Source organism: Scomber scombrus, chromosome 15 (assembly GCF_963691925.1).
Source record: "Scomber scombrus chromosome 15, fScoSco1.1, whole genome shotgun sequence".
Lineage (NCBI taxonomy): Eukaryota > Metazoa > Chordata > Actinopteri > Scombriformes > Scombridae > Scomber > Scomber scombrus.
Genome location: NC_084984.1, coordinates 20,825,400 through 20,852,659, shown reverse-complemented (window position 1 = coordinate 20,852,659; position 27,260 = coordinate 20,825,400). Strand labels below are relative to the sequence as shown.

Sequence of the window (27,260 nt, the reverse complement as noted above, 5' to 3'; positions counted from 1 at the left end):
AATTAAGCCAAAAAAGAAAAAGGGAGATTGAGTAAAATAAGGGCTTCAAAAAGGCTTTTTTTATTTGATGGATGACCTTGAAATGTTTGGACACATTTGAATGAACAGCATGACACTAAATAAATGTAACACTCTTATTGGCACACATACTGCAGTAGCTTGAAGTTAAAGACTGAGGATTGTTAAACATTGATATTTTGGTCTAAGAGCTTAAGTTGTCACTGAAAACATTTTTCTCCTTGTCCATGATAAATGGCTTAAACTTCTTCTCTTCTTTATACAGCTGTCTTGTTACATGCACAACATAAACTGAAATTATAAAGACTTTAAGAAGTGATATTTTTGTCTTGAAGTCTGTCTTGCTCCTCTTCATCATCTAGCCAGGGGGGCCACAGAACATCTTTGCCTTGAGGCTCCCCTGGCAGGTTAATCTGGCTAGGTGAAGATAGATGTGGTGCTAGACAGGTGTGGATAGAATTGGGGAAAGATGGAGACCTTCAGACAGTCAGACAGTGAAAGACAGAGATGGACAAAAAGCGTGATAGAGAAGTAGGAAAAAAGCAGACATGCTTCCTGTGACCTCGAGAAAACAAGCGCTCTGTCTCGTCCTGTTCTGAAGCAGAAGAGTGAAAATCACCGCCAACGTCAGGGAGAAAGAGGGCATATGGACACTCGGAGGGATAAATTGGAAAAAGGGATGAGTGAAGAAGAGAGTTTGTGCCATTTAAAGTATCTGAAGGGCGGAATTACTTTTGTTTTGCCTCCGCTCGTGTCTCGTTGAGGATGTGTGACAGCTGCGAGCGGATGAGGTTGATGAGGGTTGACGATGGAGACGGAAAGAGAATAGACTGATATTAATGCCATTAATTAGCGCTCTTGAGAGGAGATGGAATGTTATTATTCATAAGGTGTCTTACTGATACAGAAAGTAGGATCATTAGGACAAAAAAACAACCACCAAGTTAAGAGTTCAGTCTTGACCTGCTCTATGTGAAAAGTGCCCTGAGATAACTTCTGTTGTGAGTTGATGCTGTATAAATAAAACTGATTTGATTTGACAAAGTTCAGCTTAGTTACTTGGAGCTTTGAGCTACAGTTAGACGGCAGTTTAGCATTTAGAAATGTCATGAGTGTAAGTGAGAGGATTACGAAAGAAATGGAGATGATGAGAAAGAGGATGCTTTTATCAACTGCATCTTCCAGCATCAACATGGGACAAGAATAAAGCAAGAAAAGTCAGCTGGGAAGGTTGCATAAAAGGGATAGATCTCACATTATGGAATATTTTATTGTCAAATCTACCTGTACCTCACATCAGTTCAATCTAGAAATCCATTTTTACTCTGTCCTTATCTGAACATTGGTAGGCAATGTCCACCAAGACCTGTGAAGGCCCCGGCAAGTCAACTCACGATCTCAAAGAACTCGAATGCCGACAAAGGCCGACTGATGAAAACCTTTGTGTAACCTTACGTCATTTCACTTCTTCAGATCAAACTTTCAACTGAAGAAAAACACAAAGCTTACAGCTGATGGACTGCTGACGGCTGACGTGCACCACATTCTGTGCCTGCTCGAGAGGAAAAAAGTTAGAGAAAAAAAAGCCCCAAAGACTCATTAGACTTAACTAGCCCACTATTTTCACAGCTCTGTGAATCAGTTTACGTGCTCAGATACATGATCCAAATACAAACTGCCCCTTTTTTTCCCGTTTTGCCTTAGGGCTGAAGGATATGAGGAAAATATCTAATTGCAATTTTTTCACCAATATTGCATCTGTGATTTCAATTTCAGAAGTGTGGTTGTTGTCTGCGTTATAAAGATGATTCATGATCATAGATGTATCTTGTTTCTGTGTATATTGGTTTAGTTATATTGTGTCATAAAACAAATCATGTCTGATAACTGATGACCTCTAATGATGCAGTTGACATTTCCTGACTTTTAGGTGCTTGAGCTAGTCTGCAAATGACTTCATTTATTCTGATTTTAATGTTATATGAATTGGCTTGATTATTTATTATATGCTGTTAGTCTATTATTAAAGTTATTGTTGCTTCTTAAATGACAAAGATGACGTTTTTAAAACAATAAATTAGCCTGCTTTTTTATTGTTTAATGTAGAACGCAGAAGGGCAATGAGGTGCAATAAGAACCAAAGGTAGGCTACACCGTGTTTAGATTAAGGAGCAGTTTAGGATGAAGAGAGGACATTTGGTTGTCATTAGGCTTTGTTGTCAGCTTCCCGACTCCTTTTTTTTTTTTTTTTAAGTGCGACAGTTCTTGAGAGCAAGTGAAAGAAGCGAGAGAGTGCAGCGGTAGTCAGGCGAGCTAAAGAGTGAATGAAGAGAAAGCAGCAGTAGAAAGGACAGTGAATAAGAGAAATAAAACATATTTTGATTGTTTCGTGGCGGTTACATTCTAAATAACCATCAAAAACTCAACAGATGACTCGACAGTGTCTCCTTTTCATTCATTCATTACATCCAACTAATGCAACTTAGCATTTGCGGTGATTGCTTGCCATCCCCTGCGGTTGGCTTGTCATTTGTGCAGTATTGCAATATTGCAGTTATCGCCACGGCTCAATTAACGTTAGCTTCCACAGACTGACAAGACATGCTGCTTGACAGCTCTGGGATCCCAGAGATCCTGATTCAGAGCATTTCAGATGATGAGCTTTAATAGCAATATCACATACTTAATTCCAACAACCAGCTTTCTGTCATTCACACTTGACAACTAACGAGCTACCTGCTAGCTAACCTGTCTGAAATGAATGTGAGGCTGTCAACTCATCATTTAGCCCTGCAATGTATAACAATAAAACATAAAACCGCGCTAAATTGGTGTAATCACTGATTCATTTGAGTTCTCATCCATCAACCGCCTTTGCAGATTAAGCAATCCCAACTGACCAAACAGGCACAGATAAGGGCACACCAGTCAAAGGTGCTGAACACACAACAAAAACTGTGGGAAATGGTCGGGCACAGACACTCAGCGATGGCCCAGTGACAGATTGCAGTTGGCTCAGTGTGGCGGGGTCTTAAACTGTCTGTCCCAGTTGAGGTGGCTGTGGAGTGGCTGTATGAACAGCTCAAGTACTGTTTGCTAAGAGATTTTTTTGTGCTGCAGATCATATGGTGTTTAGCGAATCCTCTTCTTTTTTTTCTTTTTTTTACACCATAGCACATTACAGTAGCATGAAGGAGAGAAGATATGGTGGGGTAAAAGGGGCAGAAGAGAGCAGAGAGATGAGAGGACGGCAGGGATTAGTGACGGGAGAGGGAGGGGGACGTTTTTAGAATGAAAAGGGAGAGCAGCAGAAATCGGGAACAAGAATCAGAAGTGGACTGGGGGGAGAAAGGAAGAAAGTGTCACATAGAGAAGGAGGGAAGGGGTTGAACAGCGTTTCTGGGTTAGACTTAATATTGGATAATTAAAGGAACAATAGAGGACACATGGAGGGAAAATGATGATAGACATGGATGAAATGAAAAGGAAGAGGGATGAGGAACGAGAAAGGGGGGGATGGGAGAGAGGGAACGAGATGGATGCAGAAATAGGGAAAGGAGGCGACGGCAGTGGGGGGGTTCTTGTATGGGTTTGGAGTGAGAAGGACAGTTCTATTACAGTGTCATGACGGTCAGCGGTAATGGGTGGTAATAATAAGTTGGAGACAGCTTTATAGACTTAGAGCCAGGAGGGCACTCAGCGCAGCTACAGGGGGTCTGCTGACGGATGTGACACGCGCCAACACAGGCACACACGCACACGCACACACCCACACACATAATGGGGAACAAAACAAACACACACACACTAATGAGGAGCTAAAAGGATGCCTATAGGGACAAGCTCAGTCTACAGAGCAAAGTGAAAAAGGGCAGGAAGTGGAGCAGAGATGATGCAGAGGTGAAAGCGAGGTCCGGGCTGCACGAGAGGGTCTGAAAGGACTGAAATTAAGAACCTCTGATTATTTAAATGTAACCAAATACTCTCAGTTTGTTGACTTTTTGCTTGTTCACACCTGAGCATCATTAGAGTTAAATCACACAAAAAATAAACTGTTACTCTTACTTATCATTAGTGATATACGGCTGTGCAGATAGTTTTCAATTTATGTGCCTGGATTTTTAAATATCTGTCTCGGAATCTTCTGCCAATCATTTTTTCAGTGAGAAGTTGTAAGGAGTCACTTTTTTGAAAAGAAATAGCAGAAATATTACAGAAAGATATCCCAAAAAAATGAGTAAATCTGCATGGCTAGATACCACAAGGGGTAGGAGTAAAAAAAGATCTGTTAATTGGACTTTGGGTGAACTGGCCCTGTTAGAAGAGGTTGTGTGAATTGCATGGAAGGTGATGTAGGCGCAGTGAAGATCATAATGTCACGTTTTTAAACGAGTGAAGGGTGAGGGTTGCTGTACGGAATGATTTAGAAGCTAATAGCCAAAAATAGATGCCATTAAATGAATGTACAAGCAGTAATTAGGCTTTAAAAGGTATATTATCTACAGTTATATGGCAGTTAATTATTTATAGTAATGCATGCTTTAGTTTCTGCAATGCTTCACATTATCAGCACGGGTGGTCCTGACCCTGCAGTGTTAGTATGTTGCTCTTTGCACTTAGCATTGTGTTTGACCTTTCAATTCCCAACCCACCTAATACCATGTATAACAGTCGTTACAGATTATTAGAAAGAGGCTACTCAAAAGCTACTTCCTGGAAAACTGTGCTTGGTGTTCACTGCAAACTGCACTATAGTGGGTGTAATAAAAAGTAAACTTAAACAAATAAGCCTTATCACAATTCCTCCTTCTTGCCTTTTCTATCAAAACAAACCTCTATATTTATCCATAAATAATAGCCCTCTATTTTATCCTTGAGGTTGGTAGTTTTAAAAGGAAAAAGGAAAGTTTCTTTAGTGGTGACTTCAGTGGTGGTGTGCCTTTCTGTGCTGACTCAGTTGAAAGAGTTAGCTTATGCAAGTGTCATGCCCCATTTACATTAGTAATCAAACGTTATTAATATAATAGAGCTGCAGTGTTGGAGAACTTCCAGTGGCAACAATGGCACACTTTATACACAGATACTGAAACCATTTGGTAGCAGCAAAAACTATAGAAGGTCATCTGTTCAGCTCCCTGCTGGGTTACCAAGAAGTGTGTGTGTGTGTGTGTGTGTGTGTGTGTGTGTGTGTGTGTGTGTGTGTGTGTGTGTGTGTGTGTGTGTGTGTGTGTGTGTGTGTGTGTGTGTGTGTGTGTGTGTGTGTGTGTGTGTGTGTGTGTTAAGCTGTGTGAAGCTCAGAGCAGGCTGGTGGATCTGTGTGATCTAACCAGTAAGAGGCTTAATGTCTGCACTGGGACCAACTGGGCCTGAGTCTGGGAGAGATAGGGACACAGTCACACGCAGGAAGACGCAGATACGTTTTTGCATCTATACTTCTGAGGACCCTCGTTAACATAATGCATTTAGCCCTAACCTTAACATAAGCCTGACCCTAAGTTTTAAACCAAGTCTTAGCCCTCAGGCTGCCCTTTGATTATGTGACAACAGTCAGAGTTTTCCTCGTTTTACGATATTCACCCCCACTCTCAAGGCCTAAAAAACAAATTGGTCCCCATGAAAATAGAAGTACAAGAGTAGAAACATGCACACACACAAACACATTGTTAGCATATCAGCATAGAGCCATGTGCATTTAACAGCAAGTGTACTTTCTTATAACATATGACAATGCCTGCATTTATTCACAAAGGGATTCAGAAACTGAATGATAACCAGAAAACAAAAGAAACAGATTAAAACAGGGAAGAATGAAAAACAATCAGGAAGAAAAAGACAGATGGGGAACACGAGAGGGAGAGGAGAGACAGAAAAGACAAAGACAGAAGGTTGTATACAACGGCTACAGCAAGGATTGATTAATACGGGCTATTAAGCTATAACACCAGATCATAGTGTGGTCCCTCTGGCCATATTACGGTGACATGATGAAGCGCCTGTATTAGCCATGGGAGAGTGCTAGTGATGCAGATAATAGCCACGTCCCAGGAGACCTGCAGAGGGAATTAATGCTGCTGTCTGACACACACACACATATAGTCACAGATGCAGACACAGAGAGGTGTGATAAGAGGTATGGCTATACAGATGAACACACCTATAAGTCCACGTTAATTCCTTTTTTGCTGACAAGAACTCCTCCCCTCATTCATGGTAAATGCATAATATACCCTATAGCACTATCTCTTTTCTATAGCACTCTCTTTCTGTCCGTTGCGGTAGGAGGAAATGAGGTGGAAGGAATGAGGATTATCATAAGCAGTGTTAGGACATCATGCTTGGGGAGGCTAAAAGTCAGGAAGTGTGTGTGTGTGTGTGTGTGGGGTGGGGTGTGGGGTGGGGGGTGGAACTGTGGTCAGGTAACCTCAGGGCTGGGCTACATATGTTGCTGTCTTTTCAACCGCTGAACTGCTGACACAGGCGTTTTCATTATTTTAACTTTATCAGTATGCAGTGTAGGGTGCACAAAAGCCAGCAGTAAATTTAGGGAAGACTTCTGACTGTTTGCTTGTTGTTACCGTCCAAAACAAAATCATGATTTTGTAGAAAGTTACATTTTTGTAGTGATCATTTTGGGGAAGCAAAGCTGCCTCCAGCCTCTTAATAGCGATGCCTATGAGGAGTATACCTAGCCACACACACACGTACACTTACACACATCCAAACAAATCCACACAAACACACACACCAAGAGCCCTCTGTATAACTTCTTCTCCACTGTTAAGCCTTTCAAAAAGGCATCGCTGTAGCTCTTTTTTACACTTCCGCTGCTCTTACTTCACTTTCCATGTGGATCATTTGAAAACTTTGGATTTGCTTATTAATGCATACCTGGCACAGATAGCAAAACTATACTTAAAACAAAATTGTATGTCCAAATGTAAAACACAACACAACAAAACTATCCAAACAAATTGCAGTCTGAAATTAGCTAAATTAAATTGAATCAGAATCAATCAGCAGTAAAGAAGTGTATTTGACAGTTTTGATACCTATGTGATAGAACACATTTTGATCAGTAGGAAACTTCCTCAATGATCCTCTTTTTTTCTGACCTATCCTCTTCCCCCTCCCTTCTTTTCTCTTCCTCAGTGGGAAGAGATTGGCGAAGTCGATGAGGACTACGCCCCCATCCACACCTACCAAGTTTGCCGGGTGATGGAGCAGAACCAGAACAACTGGCTCCATACCAACTGGATACTGACCGAGGGCGCCCAGCGGGTCTTCATTGAGCTCAAGTTCACCTTGAGAGACTGCAACAGCCTACCTGGGGGGGTCGGCACCTGCAAGGAGACTTTTAACATGTATTACTACGAAACCAACGGGGACGAGGAGGAAATGGAGGAAGGGGAGATGAGAGACGGGACGGGGATGACGGAGGAGGAGGACAGGGTGATGAAGGAAAGCAGATACATCAAAATTGACACCATAGCGGCTGATGAGAGCTTCACCGAGCTGGACCTAGGGGACCGCGTGATGAAGCTCAACACTGAAGTCCGCGATTTAGGCCCTTTGACCCGGAAGGGCTTCTATTTGGCGTTTCAGGATTTGGGGGCCTGTATTGCTCTGGTCTCAGTGCGAGTTTTCTACAAACGCTGCCCGTTTCTAGTGAAAAGTCTGGCCGAGTTCCCCGACACCATCCCCGGCTCTGAGGCCTCGCAGCTGGTGGAGGTGGTCGGCCGCTGCGTCAATAACTCGCTGCCTTTATATGAGCCGCCCAGGATGCACTGCAGCACGGAAGGGGAGTGGCTAGTACCCATCGGGAAGTGCGTGTGTCAGCCAGGGTTTGAGGAAATCAACGGATCCTGTCAAGGTGAGAGGGGAGAGCTTGTGTGTGTGTGTTAATCAGTGCTAAATTGGTTGATTAATTACTGGAAAAGTGCTGACTAAATTAAATTCTCTTCAGTTTTACATCATTTCCCAGTGCTCACATTATTGGTCTTTGTAGGTTTGTTTCTTTTAGGGTTGCTATCGTCATCCTACGTGTTTATTTTTTCATGCATGCACATGTTTGTTTTTAGTGTGGGCATGGATCTGTTTATTCTTTTGTTAAGAGCGTCTCTTACTGCGCGCCTGTGTTTCTCTCTAGCTTAGTGGAGGGTATTCCCCCGAGCCCTGCAGCACTTTGCTGCTCTCGTACAGCTGCCTCTCCGCTCTGACTCCAGCCCAAACATTTCCACCACCGACCTTAACTGCCATTTCCACGGGCACCCGGGCCTCCCTTCCCCCCCCTCCTTCACTCTTTCTCCAATATTCTTCTGTGCTGTCTTTTAAATTGCACAATTTTCAGACGTGCGCACTCAACTCCACTTGTGCAACCAAGAAGGAGCTCTGAGTGGCATGGCAAAATTTCAGAAAAGCAGTTATTGCAGCGGCATGAAGCTGTGTGCTACAGAAAATTGAACGTGTGATTATTTGCCACCTCTTGAGCATTTCATCTCTTCATACAATATCCTACAGATTAAGTGTCCTCAACTACAAACAGCTAACTCTTGAACTGTACACACAAAGGCATATTTTTTTTTTTGTGCTTGTAGTTTATGTGTAGGTGTGAGTGTGCGTGTGGAGTACAATGAATCAGAATTACACAAAACAGTTGTTGCTCTGCAGTTTCAGACCCAGTATACTGAATCTGATGTTGTTTTGTAGCTTAAAATCATGTCCAACAAGCTGAACTAGCCATGGCTAACATAATAATACACCACATATACTGTATTTTTTCTTTGCACCAATGCTTGTATGATTGTGTTTATTTTTTGGCCATTGGACATACTGTATCTAGGGACACTTTACATATCAGATTTACTATTGAAATAATCAGACAATGCCTCCAGAGGGTCCAACAGTAAATCCTCCCTTCCTAGCACCCCCCCCCCCACCCCCCCCCCCCCCTTTTAAAAAAATTTTTAAGCTTTTATCAATTATAATAATCAGACAGTAGAATATGAAAGCTATGTACCAAAGTATGAAGCATCTCTATGTTCACTTTTTCAGACATGTAGTCTCTGCAGGGAGATCATTAGGGAATAGCTGTCAGTAGGCCACTGGCCTGCCTGGAGTCATACTGCCACAGACTGTGCAGTCACCCAGACTGTTGCAGATCTATGGCTGATGAGGCTAAATAATCATATTCTGGTGTGCAGCAATAACATATACAGTGTACAGTATAACATATATAGCATCGTCATCTAACTTTATGCAGTTTAGAAAAGAAAGACATTTTGAGGATATTACATACATCTGAATACTAAAGAGGCATATATGTGCAAGAATAAAAATGCATGAACTCCTGAATAATGCTGTGGTTACCATTCATTAACTGACTGCCCAGTTATGACACAGCTGATCTGGTTCGACCAGACGGGTGAAATGAAGCATAAATATTCACAATTATGCTACAGTACATTTAGTCATGTCATCCAGGAAAATGGATCTTATGACTTTGTGCACCATTACAATCATCTTTTGCAAGTATAATCTTCGGTGCACAGATCTATATATTTATATTTATATTTATATATATGCATTATTATAAATGTGCATATCTCTCTTTGTTTCACATGCTAATACTTATGGTACATAAAATAATGTTGGCTCTAGTGTTTTCCAGTTTTTATTCTAAAGAGTCTTGTTCTATGAGAAAAAAATTATATATTCTGATCGTGTTAACGTTAACACATCAATTGCTTTGTTCTATCAGCATGTCAGATGCACAAACTATCAAGGACAGAACTTTATTTGATACGGGCTAAAAGAGAGGTTGAAATGCAGTTAATTGGAGTATTGTGCCAATTGTGTATTGTTATCGCCTTAAAGTGTGTGGACAGTATCATTTGTGTATTATATGTATATGTATCATATTACAACTGAAACTCAAAGCAACATGGAAAGGAAAGCATCTTTCATATGATCAGATAAGTGAACAGAGGATAGAGAAGTAAAAATTCTGTTATTTAAAAGGCTTATAAGCCTGAAGAGTTTTTTTTTAAATAGGTTTCCATATTTGCATAAATGAAAAAGACTTGACAAGCATGTAACATAAAAGTGGTTGAAGCTGGTGTGGACAGCAGCCAAGATTAAAACTGGTTCTTTTTTCTTCATGAAACATGAATAAAAAATACAACTGAGTCTTTTCGGGCATACTCTGAGCTTGAAACAGACGACCACAGAGCAGCATTCCCTTTGTATCCCTATTCACAAAAGGGCACGGGTGTTATATTGATGACACAGTAATAAAATCTGACCCTGCCACCATGTCTTTGCAGAAAGCTGACAATACAACTCATGGCCTGTTTTTCATCAACCCTGCTGCAGCATTACAAAGTTTCACGACTGCAGAGCGTTTAACTGATTTTCATTTTAATGAGTTTCTTTGCGTTTTTGCATTCCAGGAAGATGAAGTTGAGTGATATGCAAATTTTTGTCAACGGTTAAACGTTTTAGAATAAAAAAACATCTCACAGGCGTTCGCAGTAGAAATGATTTTATTTATCACGGCCTGTATCTACAATAAAATGAAGTAAACAGACGTAACGGTAAGCTGTCACAGTACAACACACTCCTGGCAATTAATGAAGCTGCAAGATGAAGGTTTCCTTACAGTTCCATATGCAGATGAGGCTGTTAAACCGACAGCCTTTGAACGTGTCTACAGAGAGAGAGAGACATGCCAGGGCTTCCTTTCACTCAGCTTTGTAGCCATATGTGTTCATTGCTTTAGCAAACAGTTTTTCATGTGTATGTCAGTCACTCACATGTGACTATGTTGAATGTTTTTGAGGTGTTGAAAGAGTGCCTGGACTCCATACTGGGAGGAGTTATGTATGCAGTGTCTCTGGTTTCTGGTGGAAGTTGTAAACATCTGCTGAGTTGAATTTGAGAACCTGCACAGGGTGTGTACCTTAATATTCACTCCATTATGTCTATTTTGCCCTTTCTGTGAATGCCTTTTTCTTTTCTTTTTTTAAAGGGTAGAGAGAGAGAGCGTTGTCATAGCCTGTCCAGCCTTTTCAGTTAATGCTTTAATCATGTATGTCTTTCTGTAGTGTGTGTGTGTGTGTGTGTGTGTGTGTGTGTGTGTGTGTGTGTGTGTGTGTGTGTGTGTGTGTGTGTGTGTGTGTGTGTGTGTGTGTGTGTGTGTGTGTGTGTGTGTGTGTGTGTGTGTGTGTGTGTGTGTGTGTGTGTGTAAATGAGAAAAAATGTGCAACTATGTGTGGATCCTGACTGTATTGGCTGCATGTGCTGCCTTGTAGAGCATGATTTAACGCAGCCTTTGTAATGTAGGACAGAACTTGTTATGGACAGTTCTTTCTCCTCCTCGTTTGTCTTTTTTTCTTCCCCTCTTCCTGTTATCCCTCCTCACATCTCCACTTCCTTCTATCGCTCATTTGCTTTCTGCCTCTTTGTCTGTTTCACCCTCCTGTTTCCTTTCCCTTTTGTCTGTCTCTCATTTTTATCTTCTCGTGACTGCCCGTCATCATTCATTGTCTCTCAATCCCTCCCTCTTTCTCGTTATTGCTGCCACCTACATACATCAGCACTCTCCTACCTTTTACACTCTTGCCAGTGCCTCTCACTTCACTCATCCTACTCTTTTCTGCTTTAAAGATCTGTCCATTTTTCTCCGTCGACAACCCAACTCTGTCTCTTTTACCCTCCCCCTCGTTCTTCAACGCAAAGGCACGCATCTCGCTTAAAAAGTACATCTCTATTTATGGAAAACATTCAGCCGCCATTCACCAGCATAGCGTAAGTGGTTTCCATGGTGGGCAAATACTGAAAATATCTCCACTGTGCAGTGCAGCAACATCTGTATGGGAATGCATGGTTGGATAGTTATTCATTACTCTGCTCTACTATTGTTCACCCTCATTGTTTTGATTATTGTATTTTTCTTATTTCCTATTAATTCATATGACATCATAGTGATAGTTCCTTGTTACACCAGAGACAATGTTGGGTCCGTTGACGTCTAAAGATACTGCATGTGGTTGAGTGAGATGTATAGATGTGGGCACAACTTTAGCTGGGATAATTGGTGGTAGCCTGCAGCACTGTCAGCCCAGCAAGACTGAAGAGAGGGGATGGGGGATGGGGGGTATATGGATGGATGGATAGATAGAAGGATGGGAGCAGAGGAGAAGTGATGGGAAAATTAGGGGACACAAGATAAATTGAAGATTTCACACCACAGGGTGTGAGGGCAGAGAGGCAGGGAGATGGATGAGTGTTGTTTCAGCGGTGATGGTGATAGAGGAAGGATAACTGAGGATAGAAGTGGGCAGATGGATGAAGAGAGAGAGAGAGAGAGAGAGATGAAAAGGAGATGGGTGGGGGGTTGAGTGGCTGGGGAGGTGGGTTGGGGGTGCTGTAGACTGAGTTCAGCCTCGCAGATGTGACTTAGACAATGAATTTGAGAAGGAATGAGGGAATAATGGCTGAAAGCAACATTGGGATCATGTTGGACTTGAATTTTTGGTTCATGGGAAAAGAGCTGAATGGAGTGTGGGAATGACTAGTATGCCAGTTTTGACAGTCGTAGTCTAATTTGGAATAATACTGGGAGTAATATATTAACATGGATCATAAGAAACCTGGTTATTCATATTCTTGTACACATTCTTCTTGTACATATTTCTTATTCAGGTTTCTGTTTGTAAAGGAAAATCTTGTGTACCAACTGGGTTCTCTCAGCAGTTGAGGATGAACCCAGTTTGTAGTCTGGCTGCCAGGTCTGTGTGTTGTATTAACCCCTCTGCTGGATTTGGCTTCTCCATATGATCTCTGGCAATAGAAAAAGCGAACAGCAATACAATATAACACTTCCACAAAACTATATAATTTCATTTCAGCACATGTCTGCACCCATGGCCCACACTGATGAGAAACTTGGATAAGGTATTGCAATGCTACAGTATGCAGACTTTCTATTTCAGTATTTGCATATTTAGGTTCCTCAGAAGTGGGATAATAGTATACCAGGTTTCTGAAACTGGAATATGATGTGTGGTGCAAACATATATACAAGATGCTCCAAAAGCCAGATCACACCCAGGCTGCTTTAGTTTACGTAATTGCACTAAATGCATAATTGTTCAATGGGACTGTTTTGTTGAGTGATGGCTAAAAGAAATGTTGGAATGGTGGGATTCAGGGATGAAACAATGTTGCTGTAATGGAATAAGGGCTAATAAAATAGTTGAAATGATAGATTAAGGGGCGATTGAATATTGGATGGAATAAAGGCTTCTTGAATGTTTAAATAATGGCTCATGAGCTGAGTGAAATGTAATGATAGTAAAAGAGCCACATGACATACTGAAATGATTGAATAAGTGCCGCTGAAATAATAGAATAAGTGCTGAATTGGATGTTGGAAAGATGGAATAAAGGCTGACTAGAACGTTAGAATGATGGGATAAGCGCTAAATGCCATGTTGGGAAGATAGGATAAAGACTTGAATGGAATTCTGGGATTGACAGCTTTGTGATTTTGTGATTCAGGCTGCCGCTGCATTCACGTGACAGAAGAAAAAAAGAACTTGGAGATATAAGATGGGTAAGTATAATGGAGTTGAGCGAAGAGAGGAGGGCAAGTTGGGGGAGGGTAGCAGAGAAGAGGAACAAGGATGACAGTGGATGAGGAATACAAATGAAAAAGGAGGATGACTGTTGGTATCATCAATTAAAAGAATTGCCTGAAATGATAAACTGCAGCTCGCTGGTAGAATAATGCAACGGCAGAGCGTTTCGTTCCACGAGGGCCGTCTAAGTGTGTCATGGGTGAGGCTGGATTTCCCTTGACGATACTTTGTTTCAGTGCCCGAGCTCCCCTGATGTTCCTCTGTGTTTGCCTGCCTGTCAGACGTCACTGCAGCATATGTCAAACTCGATCTGGTCACAGTGGTGGTGCTGCCATCAGAAACTGTCTCACTGGCAAAGAAATGTGAGGAAGCCTTCTGCCTTCCCGCCTCCCGGGAATTATGGGATAGCGAATGAGTGGCTCACACTTGCAGCGCGGGGCTTGTGGTTGATGGTGTGGTGACAAGGGTATTACAGTCACTTGCATAACACAGAGACACACACTTGATCATGGCAGCATCTGCCATTTCAATATGATAACCCACATGTGCTGATAAGGATCTGAGTCCCAACATAACCTTGCATTGAGTTGCAAAATGTATAAGATTTATTCATTCATTCATTTAGTTGATTTAATTAATTAGTTCATTTTAATTTTTGTGTCATGCCACACATCTGGCACATCTCACGTGGGATTTACAAAACAGTGTTTGTTGTATGTAGGACAGAAAACATGCTCAAAACCTAAATTAAACTCAAATTTAAACATGTACAAATCTGCAATTAAAGTAAATGTCTGCATGATTTCACCCATATAATGTTCACCATATAATGTAAATAACATAAAAATACACAGAAAATGAGAAAAGAATCCAGATTTGCTGTGTAATGATCTTTTTTCCTAATAAGGAGGGTTTTTTCTCATCTCCCCCAAAATTAAAAATTTTGAACATAAATAGAAAAGCTCAGTTTCTTTGCACCATTATCACTTTTCTTTTACCATATTACACAGAGTTGAAGGACAATGGGGGAAAAGAAGTGTAATTTTCTGTGTAATGGAGGTGGCACATTGAACAAATTAGAATGAAACAAAAAAACGTCAGTGAGGTAGGTGCTGGATACAAACATTGAACAAATTGTCTTTTTTTTGTCATCAATTCTTCTCATCGTCCAATTTTCGTCGCTGTGTTTACTCAAATGAGTAAATTCGACAGTAGTTTCAAGAGTGCAACCTAAACTCTTAGATACTACATTATGCTACTAAACCCCAAAAGATCCAATAGCATCACAAGTCAGAGATTTGCTCCCCTGTATCTATTTTAATTCTTTCCCTGTGTCTTTTAAATTTTTAAGACTGGAGTTAAACAGTTTTCAGCTACCCTTACAAAAATAAACATCCTGTCATCCCTGCATTGCTCAAGAGACTGAGCGGGCTTGGTGAATGATCTGATCTGAAAATCTGCAAGCCTTTCTGTTTCCATCATCTCCTGAAATATGAATCGACTGGATCTATTGAGAAAAGAGCCATCATTCATCTTTTTAGGTCTTGTTCTAGCTTCTTTCACTGCACTCTCTCATTCTGTACTTACCTCCTGCATCTCTCTCTCTCTCTCTCTCTCTCTCTCTCTCTCTCTCTCTCTCTCTCTCTCTCTCTCTCTCTAGCTTGCTCTCTCTCTCTCTCTCATCTCCTCCATCTTTTCCCCCACCCCCTCTCCATCACCCCATCATCACAACGTGCTGATGCTGTCATGACAACTAAAGTGCTTCCTGAGTGCTTGTTGGGTAAACTGACTTTCCCAGAAGTGCTTCCTCCCTTTTACCCTTCCTCCTGCTAACATGCACACACATTCTCATGTTTTATTCCTACATTTGTGAATTCCCTAATTGAGAGTGTATTGCCTAGCCCTAAACTGCTATCCAGATGCCTACATCCTTGTATAGGCTATAAGCTTGACCCTAAAATTAAGTGTTAACTCACAAATGAAGGTGAGCAAAAAAATGTCCTCACTTTCCAGTAGTGTCCTTAATCTCTAAACCTCAAAGCTGTCCTCACAAAGATAGAAATACAAAAGCACACACACACACCTTCCTGCAGTTGGTGAAATATTGATAAAACGCCCGATTCAGCAGAGCCAGCTTCTTTCTGTGAAAGCCTGGTTGTCTCCAGTGGCTTAGTCAGCGGTGGCTTGTAGAACTGGTTATACTGGTAGTTACGGACACTTCTAATGCATTTCAGCTGATGAGCTCCCAAATGATACAGTTCACACAGCGATTCAGATTTTATAGCAGTAATGCGGTTGTTGACATGTTTTTCGCTTGCACTCTCTTTAGAAGTCTGAACAGAGGTTGACGGTGAAGCAGAAATACACCCACATTTCTGCATTTGAATTTTTTTATCTAAATGCTGTTGTAAGTGTAGCAGATATTTAAATGTACACATTCTCAATCTCTGACTGGCCCCCTCTTTACTACAAATCGTGCTTTTCTGCTTCAGGGAAATTAGGACATACAGCCATTACAGGTGATGTTCATGCATTTATCATGGCTATATATGACTAATGCAGAAAAACAACCTGAACACAAAACCTACAAATATCTCTAAATAAACTACTTAACAGGGCATCTCAGCCCTTGGCAGATGAATATGTGTAGCATTCTTTTTCTTTGGAATGAAATCAAAGTACACAATACATCAGCATGCATGCAATGTTAGAGTAATGTGTATCTGGGCACAAAAAGCTGTGCACACAGAAAAACAAATGTTCAGCATAATTGTATTGAAATGGGTCAATAGAGATGTTGCCACAATCATTTTTCTGCACAATCAGTGTTTTTCACATCCACGTCTGATCTGACATCCCTCAACCTTTTTTCTGCAATCTAATTCCTCAGGAGTACCATAACAGCAATGAGGTCCTGACCCACACACACCTAATTTTCTAGTCGTTTGCAATTTGTGTTCGCTGTTGTTTTTTCTTCATGTAAACAAGTGTCAGTTAAATGCTGAAATGGTAATATAATATGAACTTGGTGTCATAGTTGTGAGGTTGATTGAATTATTTTCCCAACACATCTGGTCATCATAACTTGTCACTTGATTTATCTTTATGATGTATTGCTTATGTTTAATCTTTCCCTCTAGACCTTCACTAGTCCAATAAATTGGTTTATGTTCCAGAGTTATCGTGACCTTTTTTGACCTCCTGGTTTCTGCTTATGTCCTGATTGTGAGAATAAATGGGTGCTGAACAATGACCTCCTCTGTCATCCAACAGACAGGAAAGTCCCATTGACTTGATTGTATATTATTATAGCATTATCATCTGGCCTTGTTTGTGTTCACACACAAGCATGTACACAATGATACAACAATAATACATGAAAGTATGAAACCCTCATACATGCACACACACACACACACACACACACACACACACACACACACACACAAAAGGCACACACACATGCTGTGTTTATGTTCTTTAAGACAGTGGCTCGCTGTGGGACAAATACAGGAACAGGATATTTATTGTGTTTCCTTGTCTGGTTTATTAGTTCACAATAGTATCTGTTAGCAGCACAGGCAGTGTATTAGGATTCAGCCTTACCATTTGTGTGGTTTTTCTGTCAAAGTTTACTTTTGTGACAATCTGGCTAAATCTGTGTACAGTTGGAAGAGTGACAGGACAGATGGAAACACAAGTGGATGTTACGTGCAACAATTGTTGCGAGGCATTTGGCTTTTTGTCCTTATTTTGTCTGACTGTGGGGTTTTGTACTGTTGCAATGTAACAAGTTATATTTAGTTTTAATTACACATACATTATTTGAGTATTTCCATTTTAGGCTAATTTCTACTTCCACTTTCAATCCATTATATTTGTTTGACAGTTCTAGTTAGCAGTTACTTTGCAGATTTGCATCCGTAACATGATGAGTTTCAGAAATATTATGCATTATTGTTTAAACTACACAGTAGTGTATAAAATAGTTCAAATTGGCTCCATTGCAACCGACTGCAACATTAAAATGTCACTTCCTTGTTAATGCATCAGTAATAAGCCAGTAGTATTATAATGTAGGATTATTTTTGAAGAGGTCTCTGGGCGGATTTATCAGTCTTTGTCAGTATTGTTCCTTAATCCTGTGATTTTTATTTATTTGTTTTATCCCAGGATCCATACTGTGTGTATTCCCACATCAATTAATTTATGTCCAGTATACTGTTGATATATATCTATATTAAGGTTCTTGTCTGGTTTTATATATTCCCACTACAACCATATACACATACTCTCTCTCTCTCTCTGTCTTTCAGTATGTCTCTCGCTCTTTCTCTGCCTTAATCGCTTACTCTCTCTAATCCCACCAAAAGACAGCCAGTCATATAAATCAACATGTTTACAGTGAAATGTTTCCAATTAAAGAGGACGCTCGTTAAGAAGCATCAACGGACACTGCTGGATCCTTAATTGCCTGGGATACCAGTGTGTGATGCATATTAATTACGTATTAACCTCTCTTTCTCAAACACATACACACACACACAAATGCATGCAGGCACATTAGTGTGTATTGCATATTAATTACCTATTACCCTTTGTGCTGTGCATTAAGAGCTGCGTGGCATCAGAAAGACAGCTTGCCCAAGGGCAACACACACACACACACACACACACACACTACACATACACATACACACATACACATATACACACAGACACACACATGCACGCTAATACCACCAACGCTGTCTATTCAGGTCGCATCCACAATGAGGAATGAGCCATTTCAGTCTGCCAGCCATGACTAAAGCTAATCTCAATATGTGTTAGAATATGTGTGTATGTGCGCGCGTGTGTGTGTGTGTGTTGAGATATGAAATAGTATGTGTGACTGAATGTGTCCCTTCAACAACACTTTAAACAATTAAAGCACCTGATTCAAAGATGTCTTTCCCTCCAAATTGAACTAAGTAAATAGCATTCAATAGGTGTGTGGTGCTAGCCAATTTAAAGTCTACATTTTTGAGAGATATGCTGTCCATTGCAAATGGACATTACATCTAAAATATACCACCACAAGCAATTGCACTTCACCATATTTGCTCCATATTTTTGGAGCATCGTTTTGGTATGTAGTGCACAGAGGAGTAGTATGTATACAACACAATAGATAATCAAAATGCAAAATGTCTAGTTTTCTTGTCAAATGATTGTAAGTAAAATGTACTAGCAATGAAGTACTCATTTGCCATATTAACCTTCATTTCACTGTTATAAATTACATACTATGTACAGTTTAAAGCACATATGAGATATACAGTAATCTAGTTGCCATTTAAATGACATTTAGTAAGCCTGCACGTTTTTTCGCTCTTGTCCTGACAGGCACACTATGGACTTTCTGGCTGCCCTTCAGCTCTACTTTGATTCCTTTCTAACCATACTGTCCATGTTCTTATTTACTCTGTGTGGCATTTTAATCGGTTTATCCAAGTTTCACCCTTCAGCTTGCTGCCCTGACCTTCATACCCCTTTTTTGCCGGCGTGTGGTAAATCCTTAGACACATAATTAAGTGAAAATGCTCCAAAATGTTACATGATGAAACTATTTAGCCATTTGCACGCATGCGGCCATGTCACGTCTAACATACATTTTTAATTTCCATATATTTTTGTGTCATGTTCACTTTTCCTGCAGAGCATGGATAATCTATTTAGCCTAAATGGAAATGAGCTAGAATTAATGATAATAAATACCTTAACATCTACACTGTTGGTGCTTATTAGTCAACTGGAATTGACTTTCATTGAAGTGGCATGCAATGCTTTTTTTTTGGCATCCATTTGCACATTTTAATTGCAAATGTTTATATTCTCATTCTCATAATCATTTGCAACTTCCATGGGGGGCAACATATTGCGGGCATTATTTCAATTTAATGATAGCGCATCATTTAATCTTTGATACTACATTATCATTAAATGAGTGTCTTTCTTTCTATTCTCCACCAACAGCATTCAGTGAACACATGCAGTTTGCAATTTGAATATACAGTAAATGCCAAATTTAAGCCTATATATTTGCTATAACATTGACTGCAAGTCAAGTCTTTCTTCCAAGAAAAACTGAATCTTGATCTGATCTCTGCTCCCAGTATGTGTGGATTAAATTAACTAAACTGAGTAGTTATCTTTAGCAGTGACAGCTGACTACCACTGTTGCCAACAGAAAAAAAGAACAGAAAAACTCTACAGAAACATAAAACTTCATCACTACCAACTTCATTAATTCAACAGAAAATCCAAGGAAGGAGCCATAGTGCCCACACCATACTGTTTGATAGACAGATGATCTTTGGGGAACGCAGCACAACGCACCATGTGGTGGGAGCTTGGCACCAGAAACAAAATATAAATAAATAACCACAGTTATTCTTTCATGACCATGGTATCCATACACACTATCTCAAATAATTAATATTCCAAAAGCCGTTTTTATTCAGTCAGGACTTTTTCTTGCTACTTTTTCTCTACTCTATTTCGCTCTGTGCATGTGTGCCTGTGTGTCTGTTTATGTGAAATGAGCTGCCACCCCATTTTTATTGATTTGGCCATGGGGGTTTGGAGGATGAAGTCAAGGCGAGCTAGACACCAGACGATGGCAATAAATCTATATATGCAACCAAAAGTGTGTGTGTGTGTGTGTATGTGTGTGGTAACAGCCTAAAGCAGACAAAGGATCAGGTGTGTCCTACTACCCTGAATGCAGCAGCACCCACCCACTCTCTCTCATACACACACACACACACACACACACACACACACACACACACACACACACACACACACACACACACACACACACACACACACACACACACACACACACACACATTCACTTTTGTACATGTAGAAGGTGATAAAGTTGCAACAGAGTAAAAAGAAATAAAAGAAAAAGAAAAGAAAATGCAAAACAATTTCGATTTTCCCCCTTTTACAAAAGACCCAAAACAAAAGAAAAGAAGTGTAAAACATTGAAAAAAACATTTGAATAAAATACCCCCTGAAGGCATCAGTGTCTGTGCTCTGTATGAATTATGTCATCAGATGTATTACTATCTGCTCAGTCAAAACTAGGCCAGCTTCACGAATGCCTACATGCCAAGCACATTTTACGATAGGTTTCCTCTGTGTGCGTGTGCGTGCATTTGTGTGTGTGAAGCAGAGGTGAGACGTAGAAAGAGATCGAGGGCAGAGGGAGAATTTTTCAGACCTAATGTTCCATGACAACGGACCAAGGTTCCGTCAAGGTGAATCACAGCCACCACTGCCTAACGCCTGAAATGCACACAAATCTTCCACTCCTCCTTTGTCTCCTCCTTTTCTTTTCTCCACCCCGTCTCCCCTCGTAAACTTGTCTCTCTTCCCCCTTATTCTCTTTTCCAATCTTATCTCCTTTTTACCCTCCCGTATTTTCTCCTCTCCTGCTCGTTATCCTCCTGTCTTCCTACCTGAAATTTAATTATGTAGATCTTAATCACGGTTTCAGTCTGAATGGACTACATTACGAAACAATAGGTGAAAACAACAGCACCCAACCCGAGGGTGCTTTCACACCTGCCTTGTTTGGTTCTGTTGAATCGAAACCCTTGAGCGTTTACCTCTTTGGTGCAGTTCGTTTGGGCAGGTGTGAACACAGAGATTCCTCTCGGGTGCTGACCTAAACAACTGGATCAGGACCACCTTTTGAACAAGGTCCATACAAACTATCTCTGGTGTGGTTTGTGGTATGAATGTGATCTGATGTTCTTTAGACATTGCCTTGAAATATGTTCAAATGCAGCATTCTGCTCTCATGTTTTGGCATATGGCCCAAACGACTGGACCAGATTACCTATATATCGCATTGCATGAGTTGCTCAGGGGCACCAGCCAATTTGCAATGCTGGGGTTCACTCCAGCATAGTAATGTGAAAAAAATACAAATGCAAATAGTTTTCGTGCTCAGAAACCGCAGAAACACTATTTGCAAAGCACCTGATTTAGCTTTTATATATAATTATTCTTATTAATAAGAATATGAATAATAAGATTAAGAAAATAGTTGAAAAGTAGCCACTGCTGTGACCTTTAGCACCATGGAGGCAAGGAGAGAGATGGAGACGCTGTTTATTTCAGTAATAACAGTAGTACACTTTATTGCTGATAGAATATATTTTACTCTCCTATATGGAACAAGCACACCCTGCTATCCCTGAGTGCTACGGTTCATACATTAGTTTTATTTTCTGTTTTACAAAAGCGAGAAGGAAAATCAAGTCCTTTATAAATGTTGTAGCCTGTCTACTGTTTCTGAAAAACAAAATCTCCTTTCTCCACCTGCCAACACCACAAGATTTCTGACCAATGAACAGAGTGACAGCTTCCACAAAAGTAGCAGCTCATCCACTGATTCAGAACAAAGCAAACAAACTATCGGTGTGAAAATGCACCAAAGCCCTTCAAGGACAAACACAGAAGAAACTTATCCTCACTTGTGTCCAATACTCCTCTCTCTGTATCCTCAACTCTGCTATCCTCTCATCCATTACTTCTTCCTCCTCTTCTCTTCTCCATCTGTATCTATGGACACACTGAACCGCGGTTATGAAAAGTCCTGTATCCCATTAGTGTTTCATCCTCGGTAGTGTATAGCATGTGTCTATTTGTATCTGTCTGGGTGCAACAGCAACATCAGGAGGAAAATGAAACACTGATAAGTCAGTGATTGGTTGGCTCGGGGGTGCAACCATGGCGACGGAGGTTGTTGATGTATTCTTGCGCGTTACCATTCTGAGTGTGTCACCCTCCTGTCTACCTGCCCCACTTAGATCAGCCGTCTGAGTGTGTTTATATGGGAGGAAGATGGAGTATGTCTGTTCCTGTCCGTGTTAGGTCTGTTAGTATATGCTGCACGTATGGGGCTCGCTGGGTGCAGTAATGTGCAGCAGATGCAAGTGCAGATTTCTAATCAGGTGCTGGTGCGGATTCTTAATCAGGTGTTGGTTACAAATCACTGAATTCCACTGAAGACTGTCACAGTGTCAGGGTGCGTAGAGAAAGCGGCGCATTAGCAGAATAGCAGCAGCAGCTTCAGTCAGTGTGTGCACAGGCTGTAATCAGGCACAAGACTGAGTGTCGGTCACCCACGTTACACCTCAATACGCAATCACTTAGTTATATGCATAAAACAGACCTGAATTGTGGTCATGGTTATGCGTGTATACGTTAATGAGAATGAAATGTTAGTCGTAACGCATCCTATGTTGACAGCTTTATTAATTAAAATAAAAGCGTATCCGTTCCAGCGCTTGTGAGACGAAAAAGTGAAAAATGTGTCTGAGGGGCCTCGTGTGTACAATCTGTGACTGTGTAATGAAGGAAAACCCCATAATAGGAAAAAGTAAACTTTTTTTTTTGGGTTAAGATAAAACATGAAGAAGAGAACAGGGTTACGCAGAGTGGATAAGAGAAGTAATCCCTCGAGGGATATAAAAATAAATCAGACTTCAAAAGAAACAAAGAAAAATACAAATACAAATATGACGACAAAAACTGGGTGCCAAAATGCTTCTTTTTTCTTTTTTTTGCTTCAGTTGCACCACTACAACTAGTACATGTGATGAGGAACCTCAAAACAACCACAACTACCCAGGGAAATTGTTCTACTGCTGTGATGCTGACCTCCTTTTTTTTTTTCTTTCAAAGGAACTAACCATGCTGCTCTGCTTTTTCTCTCTATCGCCTTTTTTTTTTTTTACCCCTCTCCACATGACCCCCTTCCCTTTCCTATTTGTACGTCTACTCTTATCATCTCATCTCTTCTATTCCAACCCCACATACCCCACGGCATCTGCTCCCCTCCATATCTTTCAGTCTGCAAAGTGGGGTTTTACCGCTCGCTGCTGGAGTCTTTGGCCTGCAGTAAATGTCCGCCCCACAGTGTGGCCAAGCAGACGGGAGCCACTTCTTGCAGCTGTGAGGATGGTTACTATAAGACTGACTCCGACCCTCCCAATATGGCCTGCACACGTGAGAAGATAATAACGATTTTATATTTGCACATGCTTATCTCTGATTTTACTGCTCATGTTCACAATGTTGGCAATTTCAACATCTGTTTACCTTTGATGATGTTTTCTTTTCTTTAACCCCTTTTTATCACTCTCAGGCCCTCCTTCTGGCCCTCGTAACGCCATCTCCAACGTCAATGAGACAAGCGTCTTCCTGGAGTGGTCTGTTCCTATGGAGACAGGTGGCAGGAAGGATGTGCGTTACAACATCCTTTGCAGACGGGTCTTGCCAGATGGAAGGGGCTTGGAAGAATGTGGCCCCAACGTTCGCTTTCTGCCACGTCGTGTCGGCCTGTCAAACACCTCTGTGATGGTGGCCGACCTGCAGTCACACACCAACTACAGCTTCCTGCTGGAAGCTGTCAATGGGGTGTCAGAGCTAGCCAAAGACCACGCCAAGCAGTATGTGTCACTTAATGTGACAACCAATCAGGCAGGTATGTTGTGCCAGATCTGTCATAACAGTCAGCACTTGCTTTATTCCCAACAACAGCCTCCCCATGAGTGCTCCAATCGTCACCACAGCTGTCTTGTTTTGTTTTCACTATTCAAACTTATCCGGAATTTCCCAGCAGAAACAAATCATCACCCTTTTTGTCATAACTAATTTTTTTTGGCTGGACTACTGGCTGAGTAGCTGAGTGATTGAAGTTATTTCATGTGTCAGCAGGCCGAGTGTTAGCTTCCCCACTGCGCTTTTAAAATGAGTCGGCGCAAGATGATGGAAGTTAAGGATATAGAGTGCGCTGATGCTCTCAGATCCGGTTTTAAATGCAACGAAGTCAGCTAACCTTCTGTTTAAACAGACATATACCAGCGTCTCTACGGTTTTTGCCGTCCAGTGTGATCAACTCCTCAGGGGACTGCGCTATCAGCAGCCAGCAGGAGAGACACCCCGTGCTGTGCTTTCATTTTATAACTGAACTAATAGTGGGATGGAGACTTTTTATTTCTCTGACATTTTCACTTCACAGATGATGAACAACAGCATTTAAACATGAGTCTTGCAGGTAAAAGATGCAACTCATGTAGCTGTTATGGCAGTTTAGTGTGGGGCGACTGCTCTGCAGGTACACTTTATTTTACTGTAGCTTACTGTGGTAACTGGGCAGAGATAAATCTCCTGAATTTTCAACCAAAATGCTGTCAAAGCTTTCATTTATAATTTCCACTGCAGCTTCCATAATTCTCGATTGGGAAAGAAGCAGAAAAAAGGCATGTAGCGGCATGAGAGACAGTGCACAGTTAAAACACCCCAAATAACCATCACTCTGAAAAAACACTCAACACAGAGTGAGTCTTAGAAAAACAAGAGATTATCTGCGGATAGAAACAGATGAAAGAGCAAGGGGAGATTAACAGATAATTAGAGGAGTTATAATTAAAATAAGTTCTCTTTAAAATCAACATCCAAAGATATGAGTGGAAAGTATTGTTCATGCAACTGCAAATATAGCCTAACCATGTTATTGACAACACATATTCCTGGGACTACTACAGGAAATTGTAGCATTTATATCCAAGTTATAGACACCACCACACATTTATCACAGTTTCACACATTCACAGTACACGGTCAAGCAATACACTAGATTTTGACCTAGTCTTGTTTTGTCATCTTATTTTAACTACCAAAGACAAACCTGTGCAACAGATTCCTATTGCGGATATTTTAGTTTGATAACAGACACCAGATGATCAAATTATCACAGTATTTATTCAACAAATCTGTTGCTGTATTAATTTTCACGGTGCCCCATCCCTGCCGTGAATGAGAGAACATTGCACAGTGGAAATCTTTTTTTTTGTTATCCAGATATGTTGTTGAAAAAGCAGCTTGGACCCATCAATTAGGTAGCGCATTTCATCAACAAAATTTGCAGGAATCGGTGGCATAATGAAAGCTCTTGATTCGCAAGCTGTTTGTGTATGGGCTATCTTGTGAGGTAGCAGGTGTTATTCTGCATGCCTATCAACAATGATGAAACAGGCTGATAAGATTCAAGTGTACATGTAGTTTGTTTTTTTTTAAACTGGGAAGTACTATTTTTGATTATTTTGGTGGGAAAAAAGAGCTTTGTATGTTTTCCACTTGTAACTGCTGGGAATGTTTGATTATCTGCGAGTCTGTGTGAGAAATTATAAAGTATGCCTGAGCAAGGCACTAAACCAACAAGTAAGCAGTACAGTGACCAAACATAAAAGACCGCACTAATATTGGACAATGAAAGAATCCAACTGCTCCCCATAGCTGTAAATATTGGAAGCTTTGTTGGCTTCCCTTTAAATGGAGATTAAAATTCATTTCTGCTTTGGGAACCCATTTTAATGTTTACAGGAGGTATGTGCTTGTGGAGTTAATTTTATTTGCTTGTAATGAAATGGGTAGCACACAGCGTGATGAAATGAAAAAGATATGAGATTAATGTTCTCCTCCCAAAGGCTTCCATCTGGAGGCAAGGCTAGAGAACAAACAGTTTTTGAAGGAACGTGCTCATTCCCGTTTGTTAACAGATGGTTCATTGGCAATCAAGGGATAGTTGGAGGTAGTAGTAGTAATAGTAGGCTAATAGTAGTAGGATGAGTACAGTATGTGTGTGTAGGCGAGAGACAGACAGACAGAGAGAAGCAGATGGTTGTCTGACAGTGGAGAGCACTGACAACCCTCTAACCATGTTGTCACTGTGGCTGTCAGCAGACTGAGTGGATTACACCAGACTACGCAACTCACGTTCAGTTTATTGAAGTTGTAGCTGGATTAAAGTTAGCCAGTCACTGGACCAAATGGAGATTAGGGATTACAATAGATTACACATGGCTGGCAGAGTTACAGACACATAAAATGTGCTGCTCTTTGGCATGGATATGGTTCAGCTACCATAGGCCATCATAAATACACTGGCTCAAATTGTAGAGTTGCACAGCAATCAATAAATCAAATGAGTCAATCAAAACCTTTTAGTACGTACTGTAGAGGGTTCTCCCTGGATGTTTTTGGACACAAAGGCTGGAGAACATACATGGTGTACCATTCACAAGTTTTACACGCAAAGTGTCCATTGGGATTTAGATTTAATTGAAGAAAAAGATGAAAAATAAAGGTTGTGACAAATAGCAGTGTTTATTTTGTAGGCCCGGGACGATATGCTTATCTCCTGATTCTATACTATCAAGATACTTGGGTGCCGGTTCAATTCAGAATCAATTCTTGATTTAAAATTGATTCTCGATCCAAGAAGCATAATTTTCAGTCTCTAGGTTCAGTATGCCGTGTGCCAAAATATTTAATTGTGTCCTTAGTCCACTGAAATATCTTACAATAAGAAACATAACAGGCAGAATGTGGTGCACGGCCTTTTAATTTAAAAAAGTTAATAAGAATAATTAATGTATTAATAAAAGCATCGTACAGTCTCCTGTCTGTATGAGAATAACACATTTAGGGGGAGGGGGAGTGCTCTGCTGTGTTGCCATTAATGTTATATAT

The 27,260-nt window shown here is 40.7% G+C and overlaps 1 protein-coding gene across 1 annotated transcript in view; it reads left to right on the top strand.

Annotated features, from left to right (window-relative positions):
• Positions 1 to 27,260, top strand: part of LOC133995580 (ephrin type-A receptor 5) — a 62,906-nt gene that overhangs the window by 7,793 nt on the left and 27,853 nt on the right. The window contains exons 3-5 of the mRNA XM_062435041.1: positions 7,168 to 7,888; positions 23,577 to 23,732; positions 23,872 to 24,210. Coding sequence (XP_062291025.1) covers positions 7,168 to 7,888; positions 23,577 to 23,732; positions 23,872 to 24,210 — 1,216 coding nt within the window. The remainder of the gene's footprint in view (positions 1 to 7,167; positions 7,889 to 23,576; positions 23,733 to 23,871; positions 24,211 to 27,260) is intronic.